Genomic DNA, 15,300 nt, shown 5'->3' on the forward strand with positions numbered 1-15,300 from the left:
CTAGTTACCATAAATATGAATGGCAAATGTACCACGGTTGTAAGTTTCTATGAAACGGGCCTTTGCTCTCAGTGTAAACAGACCTCATGGGTTGACAAATGGATTCAGCAGTTCTCCTTACTGTTTTCCTAATTAGTCTATAATGCCTCCTACTTCAATAATTGAGACAAGCACCTGTGCCTCTTTCTAGAGACATTGACCTGATTGGTAAAACTGTGATTGAACTTCTCAACTTGATATCAATGCTGTTTTCCTATTGCCCCCCCCCCCCCACCCCTTTCACCAATTACAGTTTATATCAAGTTGGTCTAAAACTAGTTGGTCCACTCCTGAGATTTCACTTGGTCTACACACACTTTGTCTTCTATAGTCTCATCCCACATGGTCTAATCCCAGTTTGTCTATACTGTATACAACCAGATTATACAGGTGGTTTCAAACCGCCTCGATCACAAGAATCCCCGTTAAATTACGAGAACATTTTTAGGCTAAAAAATACCCATTAATTATTCCTGCATTCACACCGCCCCGAAACATACTCTTCGGGATAAATTCCTGAAGTTAGGAGCATGCGCAGTATGGTCTAATAAGCAGGCAAGGCGCGAGATTCAAAACCACTGGCCCAGCAGCCACCCACGGCGCCCGCGCCCAACTACACGCTGGGCTAAAAGTTCCCGTAAATTGCTTTCACATTGCCAAAATACCTGCGACCTTGGAAAAATCCCCGCGAAAGCTCTCGTAATTTCGCCAAGTACCTACTATTTAGCGGGTATTTTCTTTCGGGGAAATTACGCGTAGTTTGCTTTCACATTACCAAAATACCTGGTATTTTCTGATCAGGGTAAATTTCCCGATCAGAGAATACCTGGAACTGACGAACTTCGAGGCGGTCTGAAACCACCTTATGTGTACTACCATTTGGTCTAATTGCCATAATTACCCCCAATTTCTAGTTAGGCTATACACCTGTCCATTTTTCTGATATATGTACTAGATTAACAAAACTGTGTATAAGAATCAAAATTTCATTTGATGAAATTATGCCATCTGATTAATAGACTAAATGCCAATTATTTAGACAAATTTTTCTAAACCTCCTACGAAAGCTTGCTGCATTTTGAGTCAAATAAGTTTGTGGACTCGAACTTCACCTGATATATTCGCTTGGTCTAAAAGCAGTTGGTCTACATCTAAGATCGTCTTCTTACCACATGGGATTGACCAATTTGGTCTACTATCAATTTACTTTTATTTGTTTGGTCTAGTCTACACTAGTCTAATAATCCCTTTAATCAACATGTAATTAGCATTTGGCCTAATGATCAGATAGCCTAAGTTCCACTTTGTTACGTGAAAATCTAGTTCATACACAGTTTAATGAATCAGACTTCGTTGTGTTCCACCTGGTGGATATCCAGAAAAAAATGGATAGGTGGACAGCCTCACTAGAAATTGGGCTAAATGGCAAAATTATACCGAAAGATTGGTAAGCAAATGATCTGGTTGCAGACGAACTAGTATTAGACTCATCCTCTAAAATTTCCACTGATTTTGTTGTTGTTCTATTAAAAACCCAATACATATGTGTATCTTACTGGGAATTAATGGGTTAACTACAATTCAGATTGATTGGTGCACAGCTGAATAAGTGCATGAACTCATGCATTATTAAATGTTCCAATGTTCTGGATACCAGCTGTCAAAATGTTTTAACACTTCATGCCAATTTTTCAAATTTAAGCCTAGTTAAAAACTTATCTGTTCAAGTCATTAAAGAAATCTGCCTAGGAGAAAAATCTCATACAAAGAATCATACAAAGAAACCAATTGATATTGATATGATTTAATAATGTCAATATTCATATAAAGCACTAATACTGAATAATGACATGTAATAAAATGAAACCAAAATTTACAAAATCCTTTATCGTGACATACTTTCCATTTTGATAAAATATCATACATTTTCCGATTTCAAGACTCTTGATGATATCTCATCCAAAAAGTACTGACGATTTTCCAAAATCCATATTCAATTCAACAATCATAACAGTGCCACTGCAGGCATTATTCAATTCTTGGTGGAATATAACTAAAAGAACCACCATAACAGTTTTCACTCATAAAACATGCCTTTACTTGTTCTAAAGTCTGAAAGAAAAACATATTCCCCAGAGAAAGTTTATATACAAAAAGACTAAAATAATACTTGATAAATGAATAGGCTATAAAAATACAAGTAAATAGGTAAACTAAGTAAATATTTTTTGTACAAGGGCAGTAATGGAGCAGTTACAAAATGATGATGATGATGGTGGTGGTGGTGGTGGTGGTGGTGGTGGTGGTGGTGGTGGTGGTGGTGGTGGTGGTGGTGGTGGTGGTGGTGGTGGTGGTGGTGATGATGATGATGATGATGATGATGATGATGATGATGATGATGATGATGATGATGATGATGATGATGATGATGATGATGATGATGATCATGATGATCATGATGATGATCATGATGAAGGAAATGATGATGGAGATTATGGTAATGATGATAATAATGCTGACATTGATGATGAGAGTGACGATGATGATAATGAGGAGGAGGAGGATAATGACGATGATGATGATGGTGATTATGATGATGATGACAATGATGATGATGATAATGGTGATGATGATGATGATGATGATGATGACGTTTTTGGTGGTGATGAAATAACTTTTGGTGGTGGTGGTGGTGGTGATAATAACGATGAACTTCTATTTCAAATTCAGAAAGGGAAACCGGACAAAGTTCTCATGCACTTCATGTAAAAACAAACCCTACAGTGCATAGGCCTATCCACGCATACCGAAAACTATCGGAGGTGTTACACATAAAGCCACAAGTAGTTACTTTCTCCAAGCTCTGCCCTTCCAGACTTCAAAGCTCATTTATTTCAAGTTGGGCCCCCTCCCTGCATCTCTGCATTCTATGCATCGGATACCTCTGAGTAACATATGTGTGCCAGATCCTCCGCACGACATCGAGTGGATGGATACAAAGCGCGAATGGGTGGCCAAGTGAGAGTTTCAATGCTGGAGCTGAATGTCGGTGATGGTGAACACTTATTTGTGAGATTTCCCACATTCTTGTCTCTTGCTAGTTAGTTATGAAAAATGTCTGAAAGATTTGCCTAAGTGATGGTCTCCATTACCGCCTTAGAATTTAAAATGCACATAGAGGGAGAAAATAAACATTGTGGAGTTTGTTTAGTAAATAGAAAGTGAGTTCATACTGAGTTTAAACGATTTTCAATAGTATGAAAAGGCCGTAATACAAATTGAGGGCTGTATTTGCATAAAAGTTACTATTATAGTAACTTTGCCATCAAATAGTAACTACATGTACCATGGTTATGACACCCAAGAGCCAATCAGAATCAAGGATTAAAGGGAAGTAACCATTGGATTGCAAAGTTACTATAATAGTAACTTTTATGCAATAGGGCCCATGATTTGTCAGCAACTCAACGATATCATTATATATAGAAAATTATATCTTTTTCTGGTTAAGACATGACCAAAGGTGTCAAATACACTAATAACGGCAATATTCACACAAAAAAGTATGTTTTTTTAAAAGAAATTAGGAAAAATAGAATAAGAGTGCAATTCACTCATATTTCATAGAGAAATCTTTTTCCCCAAACTGTTTTATTTCTCATGAAAATTCCTTTTGAAGGACATGTTTTATAGATTTTACTTGTGTTAATTAGGGGGATAGACAAAGAAAGCAAAGTATTGAGTTAATATAGTATCATTTGACTACTATACACACCTAGGGATGATTTTCAAAACCTGAGATTTCATTTAAGTGATTGGTCTTATTCTCCTATTCCTCTGAAAAATGATATCCTAATCTTTACTCTTCCCCCTGCCCCCCCCCCCTTCCTAAATCCCCAACATCCCTCCCTCCAATGGTGGATAATCTCATTTTCTCTCACCTGTTCTCTATCCTCCTTCTATTCCTCTTTCAATTGGCTGACTTATTGAATCAGAATATATTTCAATTCCAAATAGTCTCCTCTTTTTAAATTATTTCATTTCAGTTTCTGTTCCATTAGTTAGTAATAATTTACAAAGTTACATAAAGTTATCTTTATAAATTTTGTTTGTCATCCCAGAACTATTACTGATAACTACTTACTTGCCTGCCCTCTAATTACTACAAAAATTCTTACAGTGCATGTGTTATCCCCCACCTCCCCTCCCCCCCCCCTACTTCCCTCAGTCACAAGCAGAAAACCCCAACTCCTTCCCATTGGCCCAAAACAGTAAACTCTCAAAGACTGTGGGTGGAGCCTCTTGTCACTGTGGACCAATCACAGCCCAGCTATGCCTGGCAGCCTCACAGACCCAGATTGCTTGCTGGTGGAATAGTAGGTGTTGGTGTGGTGCGATTTACCCACTGCTCCACGGTCACAGATCTCATGCTCTCTCCCAACCAAATGCCACGTTTCTTTAGTCAAGTCCGGATCTACAACGTTACTTCTTGACTCCCATGAGTGCATGAAGCTGTATAAGGATCAAAGCTTCTGGGGTTTATTACCACCCATTCATTGCATCAAGCCTGAACAGATACCTCACAGAGGATTTAATCTTTCAAAAGCTGGACACCACATTGTCCGTTGAGACCTGCATCGCTTACAAACCTGCAGCAGACAGGTACTTTGGATTTACAAGGATCACTCAAGACAGGATACAAATACTTCAGGACAACTGATCCTTGAAGTCTTACCACCTACCCAACATTCTGGAACTGGTATTTTCATGTAATCCTCTCCAGCTTACAGCAAGCCAACAGGGTGCTTCGCAACTTATCCACAACTTCTTCATACTCACAAACTCTTCTGGAGCCCAACCTCCCTCTTATCTTGACTAATCATTTGCTTGTTCTTCCAGTGTCTTCTGTTTGCGCAGAACAAGTTTGCACTGCTCTCTCAAGAGGATCTACTTGAGCTAAACAAAGTGGAATACCTAATGCCTATTTGTTTTAGTGGACTACTGTTGAAAAACGTACATTGAAGAAGAGCAGAGAAGCCACTTCAGTAAGTATCACAATATTTACTCCTTTTTTTTCCACAGGCATATAATTTCTTGATTCTGGGGAATAATACAAGGGCAAATACTGGAAAGTCATACTGTCTTGTGTTGTAGTAACTTGGGAATTTCATTATGCTTTTATAAAGTTTGACAAATGAGTCATATTCATAGTCCATGGGATGGTAGATATATAAATTCCAGACAAAGAATTATTTCTTTTATTTTCGGGGGCTGCTTTTCACAACTTACTGCCTATATCTGCAAGATTGGATAAGCTTTAACATTGCAATGAATGTGAATTTTCCAGGGCTCCTTTTTATCTTTCCAGGGCCCTTTTGAGCATTTCGGGGGCTAAAAGGACCCGAACCCCCATGTAATTTTTTCCCTTGTAATTCTTTCTGACTATGCATACACTGGAGCAATATAGTTCTTGATAAGAATAATTGATCTCCAAATGCATGTTCTAACAAAGTCAAAACCTCTGGTAGAAATACTTCATTATCATTTTTCTATCCCAAACTTTGTTGTATCAAACAGTTCAGATGCTTCAATGTTTTTCTTTCATTGGTTAAATGAATATCTAAAAAACATACAGTTAAGGGTTTATAATAATATGATCAATCATATATGATGAAACTATGTTCCAAATACTGAATATTTCCCTTTAACTTCAGCCACTTGTTCAAAAATAGAATCCCTATATTACACCTAAAATGTTTTTGTAGAATTTTGAGAAGGTCGCTTGTTGCTCCAGTGGGCAACCTGAAAGGGCTGTCATTGAAATGTTCACATGTTTATTGAGCAGCTAACACCTCATCGCATGTCTCTTTTACCCCAATCAAATCTCCAAATACCATTGTAGAAGTGGTCATTTCTTTATTCATATCATCAATCAACAATTATCATCAATCACTGTATATTTCTTTGAGAGCTGTGAGGGTGTATAACCCTACAATTTAAAAACAGTTTTATGCAGTTCATGAGTGAGATATTCATGACTGCATTTATATCGATACTGCAGTTCAATAATTTATTACACTTGGTGTCATCATTTATGATTATTTCTTTTGGCAATACACTGGAATATTCGCTACAACTTGTTGTCTGAAAGGAAATACAAATTATGTTCTCATTCTCAATGGGATTTCTCTTAAATAGTTATGAGGATAGTACATGTATTTATCAATCTTTGATTTCCATTGGATGTTGTTGAGTTAAGGTTACTCCCTGGTGAAAAAAAATAGTGCAGAAACCTCACAAGTCTTTTCAACTGAAAGGGTACAATGTAACTCAAAAAGAGGGCAGAAACCTCACAAACCTTTTCATTAGAAATACTGTAGCACAATGTATGTAACTCAAAATTGCCAACTGGGCCCAAATATAAATGTAGGGCCTTATTCATAAATTTCCAGTGGGGTTTCTTTAATAGCATGTCAATAGTAAATGCCACAAGAGATCCATGTATACCCTGCTGGAGAAATACATTTAATTACTGTCATAATATTCCAACGTTTTAGAGCATCCATGATTTTCAAAAAGGTTGCCCGTTTGGAAACTTCTGAGAGTAAATAATTTATTTTTGGCAATTACAGAGGCACATGAATACAGTGTCTTATTAAAAAGTTAGATAGTGCATTGCTTTCTAGTTACTCGAAGAATTTGTGCCATTTTTAAATGGGAATTTAAGTTCTTACATGTAAATGATGTATTTTAAAGGCTATACCAATAACATAACTTTCTAAGTTGATAACCTTTGGACTTACTTTTGCAAATGAGGCTCATGAGTTCTTACAGGATCCAATAGAAAATACTGTGAACCTCTTCACCAATATAAAGGTTTTTTTTTTCTTTCTTTGTTCTACAGGGAGACAGAAACCAGTTTAAAACCTGAACTTGGAGCAAATACTATTAAAGGATATACTCAAGGACTTTTAGATGCCATCAAGGAACACTGGTATTATCATCTTCTTAAACTGACAATACACTCACAATATATATTTCTGCAACTAAAAACTGAGAAAGTGAGGACAGGAAAAAATGGGTTTGACAGCCAAGATTCTGATGGTGTTAGCCTTCATTGGGTCCATCTCAAGTTTGTTTGCCCAACAAGATTACTATGAGAGACTACGTTCTTCTAGATTAGGAAGCATGGCCAGCACTACAACTCCCCCTCCAGGTGAAGAATCAGAGTCTCAGTGTGTGCAGTGCTGTCAAGGACCAGGAGGGACCATGGGCATGCCTGGACCTAATGGCCCACCAGGAGCAGGAGGAGCTCCAGGGATCCCTGGAGTACCTGGGAATCATGGCGTCAACGGACATGACGGCAATCCTGGTTTACAAGGAGCCAAGGGCGACATGGGTCCTCAGGGTCTACCGGGTCTCAAAGGTTCATCAGGAACTCCTGGAAGGCCAGGAATACCTGGACTCCAGGGGAGAGTTGGGCCACGTGGACCACCAGGATCTGGAAATGCGGAACCTTCGGCAACCAGAAGTGCTTTCTCTGCCGCACGACTTACAACGCTAACAGCCCCTCGCGAATCCGACATCATCATCACATTTGAGCATGTCTTTGCCAACTTTGGAAACCACTTTGATGCATACACTGGAATCTACACAGCACCTGTGGCAGGCGCGTATTACTTCATTTTCAATATTCATATGGCATCTACGCACAAGAATCCCTACGTGAAGCTCATGCTGAACGGCAAAATGCAGGTTTCGGTTCACGATTACGACAACAGGGACGCTTTTGATTCAACGACAAACAGTGTTATTCTTGAACTTCAGGCTTCTGACCGGGTGTGGTTACAACTCGACGCGGATAATGAAGTAAGCAGCAATAGCAACAGATACACAACATTCACAGGGTACATGATATTCAAGTTATAAAACTAAACAGACATGAAGACACTGATGATTGAGATGCAATGGCAGATAAAATGGTATTTGATGCCACTGTATTGGAACTTTGCACTTTCAAAGGGGAAATGAACAGTGGAATGCCAATAGAATTTGCCATTAATAGCATCTGAGAGAGACAAGATAACAAACAATTGGAGTACCATTTTCAACAGAAAGAATTTTTTGTTCATCTCATGTAAAATATTCATGTTGTCATAATTAATTAATTTTCAGCTCATATTTTGCCAGATTATATCATTTGATTATTTTCTAAGCTAATTACTTCCTCTTCTCCATATTTACTAAATCTCAGATATGGGACTCTAAATGCTCATTATATTTGAAAACTTCATCCTTTAAAAGAAAATGAAAATACTATTTACCTAGAGAGCAAATATCTAGAGAGTGTTTCTTCATGAAGCATACTATCAGTGATTTTCACTGAGAGAAATCGCTCTGAACCCATCAGAAGCAAGGATTTATTTTAGCAGCATATATAAAACAGTTCATTAAAAAAATCTTCCTAGCATTTTTCAATTTTTATGGAAACATCCTGGCATGTAAGCATTTTCATTTCTCCAATGCACAGCATAGACAAGTCATTTATGTTCCAAGATTGTTATCTACATTTACTAAACCTTTCCTGTTTGATGGTTTTGTGAAGGTGACATCATCTTTTTTTAATGCTTGATCTTTCAAAAAGTACATTGAAATACCAAAACGGGAAAACACTTTGAACTGTTAAACTTTTGTTTGGGTATAGCTTCAAAAGAATTTACAAATTTTTCATGACTAACTTTTAAAGCCAAGTGTACTTCTACAATCTTTTTTTATATAAAATGCAGTCTCAAGAACCTGTCCAATTAAAAAGCAGCTTAAGTTACAACTCATACATTGTAAGAACGTGTAAAGAGTAATCCAAGATAAGACTCATTTATTTATTGTCAATATTATGATTGAAAGATGAAATTCTATACTCTGTACGCATGTAATCCTCACCTTACTTATAATTGTGGGGTTTTGTTCCGGGGGTTTTCTTTGAGGTTTAACAGGAAATGCTCGTAACAATCACTCTGTTGTCAGATACCATTTAACCAAGTCCATGAACATTTAAGAAAACTTTCAAGAGTAGCCAATGCAGTGGCTGGTACTTAAAGTATAAGTCCATCTTGAAATCAAATTGATGTTAATAGTAGTTGACCAAAAAGAGAAAGATATTAATGTATGTTTGCAATACAAACAGAGTTTTGAATTCTCAAAGTTAAAGGATAAGTCCACCTTGAAATCAAATTGATGTTAACAGTAGTAGATCAAAGAGAGAAAAAAGATATCAATGAAGATTTACAACATAAACAGAGTTATGAATTCTCAAAGTTTAATTTTGCAATGTCATATATGTATACCAGATTGTCCCCATATGGTATGTGATATAAATTCCATAAATGGCGATTTTATCCCTCAAAATGAAGATGGGCTGTGATTACAAACAATGTAACTATTTGAGGAAACATATTCAACTGTCATGAACCATTAAAAAAATGACCATTATAATGTAGACTTCATAATCATATATATTGTGTGACATAATGAAGGAGCATTATAGATGTAACATCACATAATTGAGAACCCCAAATCCGATTGCATTAAAATTAGCACTTTACGGAAATTTTGATGAAAATTGGACAATCCTCTTACCCCTTCTTGCAATCAATATAAGGATTAATTCTGCTATATTTTTTTCTCTTTGGAATTCTGATGTAATAAAGATCTGCAACAAAGTTGCATCACTGAGTATTTGTACATAAAAGCATTTTGTACATTTGAAGCCTATTTAAATAAGTACCGGTATTATTTTATTGTAAGGACCATTCACATCATTCCATGCAAGCCTTGTGGGTGAGTTGCGGGTTGCAACTTACCCATGACAAGTTTTGAGCATGTTCATAAGTATTTGCATGCAAATAAGACTTGCGGGTGCTCCTGCGGGAACTGTGTGGGAGACACGTGTGAGATACTGTCAATGTGGGCAACTTGTGGGCAACATGCGGGCAACCTGCGGGTAGCAGGAATAACCACACACAAGTCACACACAAGGCTTGCACGGAACAATGTGACAAGGCCTTTTGGAATGTTCTATGATGTTCATGTATTTGATGTGGTCATTTTAGCATCGATATCTGTTGCAGACCAGAAATATTACTAAAATTTGAGCCATTTAATCATTGTAACAATGTCGAAAAAAGATTTAATATGCATGCTTATTTGTATATCATGAACAACCATTTTGAATTTGTGATTTCAAAAATCTGTATTTAATGTAGATCATGGTTTTAAAATAATGTAACCTCGGAACCTATTTATTTAATCAAAACATGGCCATTTTAGTACGGAAAAGAACTCAAAAGCATCTTGCAAATAAGTAATTGCATGTCTTTAAAAAAATGGCCTTTGACAGAAACCCAATGTGTACAAAATAGGTCAAAACTGATAAAAGTTCAAATAATCCTATTGTATCCCATTATAATCAAATTGTGCAAAAAAAAAGAATTATATTTAAATCACCATAGTAATTACTAAAGGTGTTTCTATTTCTATTTACATGATTCAATTTTCTACTGTTTCATGTGAATCCTAAATGAATAAAGTTACTTACATGTATTTGAATACATATCTGATGACTCATCTTTTCAACATAAACTACAGAATAGTTTCAAATTGAATTAATATTGAATGAACTGTAAGAATAATGAAACAAAATATACCCAGCATCAATTGCTAAAAATTACTGTTAACAGTAGCTGTGGGGATAAGAGTCGAGTACAATTTGTATGTAAAAAGTGGGTTCATTTGTTCATTTTAGCTTGTTTGTTTGTTAATTTTTGACAGAATTCTGGCTGAGAGCGTCAATGGTGTTTTTAAATGCTTTTTTTAGAAACCCAATCAGCAATTGCCTAACTAAATTTAGTAATTTACTTAATTTGTCAATAGCATAAGATAGCTCTGATGATTAACTCTCTTTATTCAAATGATTCTTTTGTCAGGGCTAGACTTGGCATTTAAAAGAAGAGATGGGACAAAAATGTTCCTATATCATTCAGCCCAACAACAAATTCACTCATTTGTCTATCTCCACACTGCATTGTTTGTTAATGGAAACCTATCAAATCAGTGCTATTTTAAGAAAATAACAAATATTGGATATATATCCCATTTTGTCTTAATGAAAAAGAAATGATTACATCACATTAGTCACACAAAAATCATAGTTTGTACTCAAAGGGTGTAAATTAATATGATAAGGTATGTTGAGAGATTTTGAAAATGTGATTAGTCATTACAATACTATTTTTATGCAATTCACATCCTCAATAATTGCTCATGGATTTTCAGCTGTTTTATGTCAAATTGAATCATCGTGAGTATAAGGGATGGACACATGGCTTGAGTATACCAAATTCATTCTAAAAAGCAACATTGAATTAGACAGATAAAACAATTTTCAAGCCGTTTGTGACAAAAATAATAGAAATAAAAAGTGAATATCAAAGAACAACATTCTTTCTGACATTAAAAGGCCACAAAACGTAAAACCAAGGAAAGAAATAGTTTTGTAAAAATTGTTTTTTCCCATTTTCCACTTTTTTCAAATTTCTAAAATTATATTGATGTTACAACTAGAAGGATGAGAAAGAAAAATAAATTTAGCCTGTTATACCCACTAATCATCATAAATATCACTGGAGTACTGGATTAATACTCTCTCCCTCTCTTTTATTATTAAAAATGGTCAATTTATTTCATATTCAATTTCTTCATTCTTTTTATTTTCTTATCATATATTACTCTTTCCAGCTCTGTCACAAAGTGGGGTAAAATTTGAAATCACTGATAACTCAAGTATTTTTTTATTCTAATCATATGATTACTATTGAAAAATCTCTAGCAAAAGGGTTTACATATTGATTTGAGGCTGACATTTTTATTTTTATTAAAAGTTTATTTGGTTCCCCAGGCCACGGTGATGCAGTTATACATGTATTTACAAATAAGTATTGTACTGAAAATTTGTGTACACAATGATATGAATGAAAATATAAGTTTACCTCAGAATGTAAAATGGAGTAGTAATTGAATTAAATGCAAGATGTATTTTGAAGCCTTATTGTTAAACTATTTAAGGGTAAAATACAAAAATTTGGACTTTTTCAGCAGCTAATATTATTAAATATATATATATTTCACATATGTTTCAATTTGTCGATTCATTGATTTTTTTTAAAGTTAGCATACTGTCTTACTGGCATAAGAATCTTGTTTTTTATGGACAGTTAAGTGTTCAAGATGTGTATCAATTTGAGAGTGGAAACACAACCATGAATAATAATTTTTTTTTTTTTAATTGCCAAAATTATTCAAGGAGAGAATGCATGTGAACATTTTCTATAAATTTTGTTCATCTTTTTCAATAGTTTACCGCTCAGATACAGGTATCGTTACAGCATACTAGCTATCTATCTTGTAAAATGATAAGAAAACAAAATCGTGATTTCAGTTTATTGGATACAATCGAACTACCTGGTGTCTCAGAAAAAAAGTGATTTAAAGTACTTTGCCTCTAAATAGTTCAATTTCTGTTTGCATCGTTGGGTGAAAATCTTTGTTAAGATACTTTTACAACGAACATTGATTTTTACTAAAATTTCTGACGGCAAAGCAGTACATAAAATCGATTGTTGCACTTTTTCTGGGACATCCAGTATAGCAATTTAATGCAGGGAAAGAGTTTGACTAAAATTCAAGCTTTGAAATAGTCCAAGGTTGCAAGAAATTATTAGCCACAAAACCCTCTTGATCAAAAAAGGCCAAAAAAGTGCTTTTATTTTATTAGCCATGGTGCCCTTTTCACATGAATGTGAGTGAATGTTTAAACAATTCAGGCCCCTTGAAAAGTGCCCTTGATGCCATTTGCTGCCTGGCTATCTGAATAAGCAGCCCTCTCACCAAAGTGGCCTTGTTTGGCCCTCCAAAATCCTACTTTGAGACCTGGAAATTATTCAATGCTTAAAGGTCAAGTCCATCTCATAAAAATGTTGATTTGAATCAAAAGAGAAAAATCAGACAAGCATATCACTGAAAATTTCATCAAAATCGGATGTAAAATAAGAAAGTTATGACATTGTAAACTTTCGCTTATTTTTCACAAAACAGATCTATGCTCAATCAGTGATATGCAAATGAGAGAGTCGATGATGTCACTCACTATTTCTTTTGTTTTTTATTGTTTGAATAATATAATATTTCGATTTTTACAAATTTGAAAATTGGGACCCCCTTGCTTGAACCACAAAATGTTAATATAATGGAATTCCATGTGTTCAGGGAGGAATGAAACTTTGATTCACAGGACAATGAGAAAATTAGAATATTTCATATTTCTTATAATAAAATACAAAAGAAAAAGTGAGTGAGTGATTTCATCAGTTCCCTCATTTACATCGACCGAGATGTGCATAAAATATAGGCCTAACTATTATGTGAAATTAAGCAAAACTTTAAAATACCATAACTTTCTTATTTTACATCCGATTTTGATGAAATTTTCAGTGTTATACTCGTTGGATTTTTCTCTTTTTATTCAAATCAACTTTTTGTTGGCGTGGACTTGTCCTTTAAGGATCCTACCAGACATGGATATGTCTTTTCTACTAAATGACATTCAAAATAGTTATTCTGGGCTGAAATTTGGTGAGAAAAATTTGCTTGGACCAACCTTTCTATTTTAACAGGTATTTTAACTGATGACGTTGGCAACCAACTTCAAGTGTGCTATTGGTAAAGATGTACATTCGATCAATGGACACTCCCAATGTGAATTCAAAACCACAATTGATTTTCATCACATATTTGTTCAACAAAACAAATTTGTTGGAAGATGAAAAAGTACTTGGGAAAGGCTGAGAAAATGTGCCTTCTCAATCTCACACGGTTGTTTTTCTACATACTTGTCATCGAAACGGAAATAAGAGTTGGGGTTCTCCTAAATTAACTAAAATTCTATTTTCAGCATGTTTTAATTAAGGTTTGGTCAAAACAACTCTTCTAACACTTCAAAAACAATTTTGAATAACACTCCAAACTATTTAACATTTCCCATAGCCTAACTTGAAACATTCCAGATAACAATTGGAAATGTGAATGTTCTAATTTGCAGAAATCTGTCTACAGTATGTACATCCTAAAAGCCACATTTCGATGGTGAAAAATACAAGCCAAACATGAATATTCTTATTACCACAGACAAAAAAAAAATCCCTTAGCCAAAGAGACTAACCTTTAAAGTAGATAAAGTGATCCTTTGTACTATTTTCCTTCACAATAATAAATATGCTATGAAACACTGCAGTTAAAACACACTAGATATTTTTTTCTGGTAGATTAAGTAATCCTTTCTGAGCATAAACTTGAAGGCTAAGGGTATACAGTTTTATCTGTATTTTAAAAAAAGGCCAAAATCATTTTTAAAAAGAAGAAGTCTTCGCTGGGAAAAAAATTCTGTTATAAGTGAAAAGAAACCTATTGACAATACTTTGAGCTGAAACATGTATTTTGATTCAAAATCAAGAGCTGATGAAGACAAATGCCATTTGTCAGATTGGGTGCACAGTAAATACAACTATGGTAGTTGTTTAAAAGTCATATGGCAAATTTTGTAAACCTAAGCAAAAAAAGGGGGGATTGAAATTGAAAAGAATCAAGAGATTTCACCCCAGAACTATAAAGGTGCTAAAAGATATTTCCACAAATTCAAACACGTGATAGTATCTGTTCCATATCTTAATATTCCACTGATTCAATCTCAGCAGCCCCTGCTTCATCTATAGTTGGGAACATAACATATCTATGAGGGGTCTCACCTTTTTAAATGAAACCATATTTACATGCCCCCCCCCCCCTCCCCTGTAGACTCACCTGGCTTTTATCTGATACCTTCATATACATTATGTAGGGTCTATATCTCTTACAGATTTCATGGCCTGGTATTAACCTAGAGCTTTGTCATATTTTTGTAGCAGATGATTTTGATATAAATTTCACATTATTATGACTTAACACAAATGACTACCAGTCACAACACCTTGCAGAAAAAATGAAAATCATATGTTTTTACAACTTTGTTTGGTATTTAGCAGGACTGTTATTTAGCCTGTACATGTACATTACTGAAAACGTAGGGAAGTTATTAAAATGCTCAGTTTATTTGACAGGAAACTGCTACAAGTATCAGGATTTCATGGGGGGCACAGAAAATTAAAGATTTTC

At 35.0% G+C, this 15,300-nt stretch overlaps 1 protein-coding gene across 1 annotated transcript; it reads left to right on the forward strand.

Annotated features, from left to right (window-relative positions):
- The first annotated feature begins 4,399 nt into the window (after positions 1 to 4,399).
- LOC129276761 (collagen alpha-1(X) chain-like) lies at positions 4,400 to 11,495 on the forward strand. The gene is made up of 2 exons (XM_064109417.1): positions 4,400 to 5,084; positions 6,944 to 11,495. Exon 2 carries the CDS (start codon positions 7,117 to 7,119, stop codon positions 7,966 to 7,968), a length of 852 nt encoding a protein of 283 aa, XP_063965487.1. The 5' UTR covers positions 4,400 to 5,084; positions 6,944 to 7,116; the 3' UTR covers positions 7,969 to 11,495.
- Positions 11,496 to 15,300: the final 3,805 nt, after the last annotated feature.

This window comes from Lytechinus pictus, chromosome 14, assembly GCF_037042905.1.
Source record: "Lytechinus pictus isolate F3 Inbred chromosome 14, Lp3.0, whole genome shotgun sequence".
Classification (NCBI taxonomy): Eukaryota; Metazoa; Echinodermata; class Echinoidea; order Temnopleuroida; family Toxopneustidae; genus Lytechinus; species Lytechinus pictus.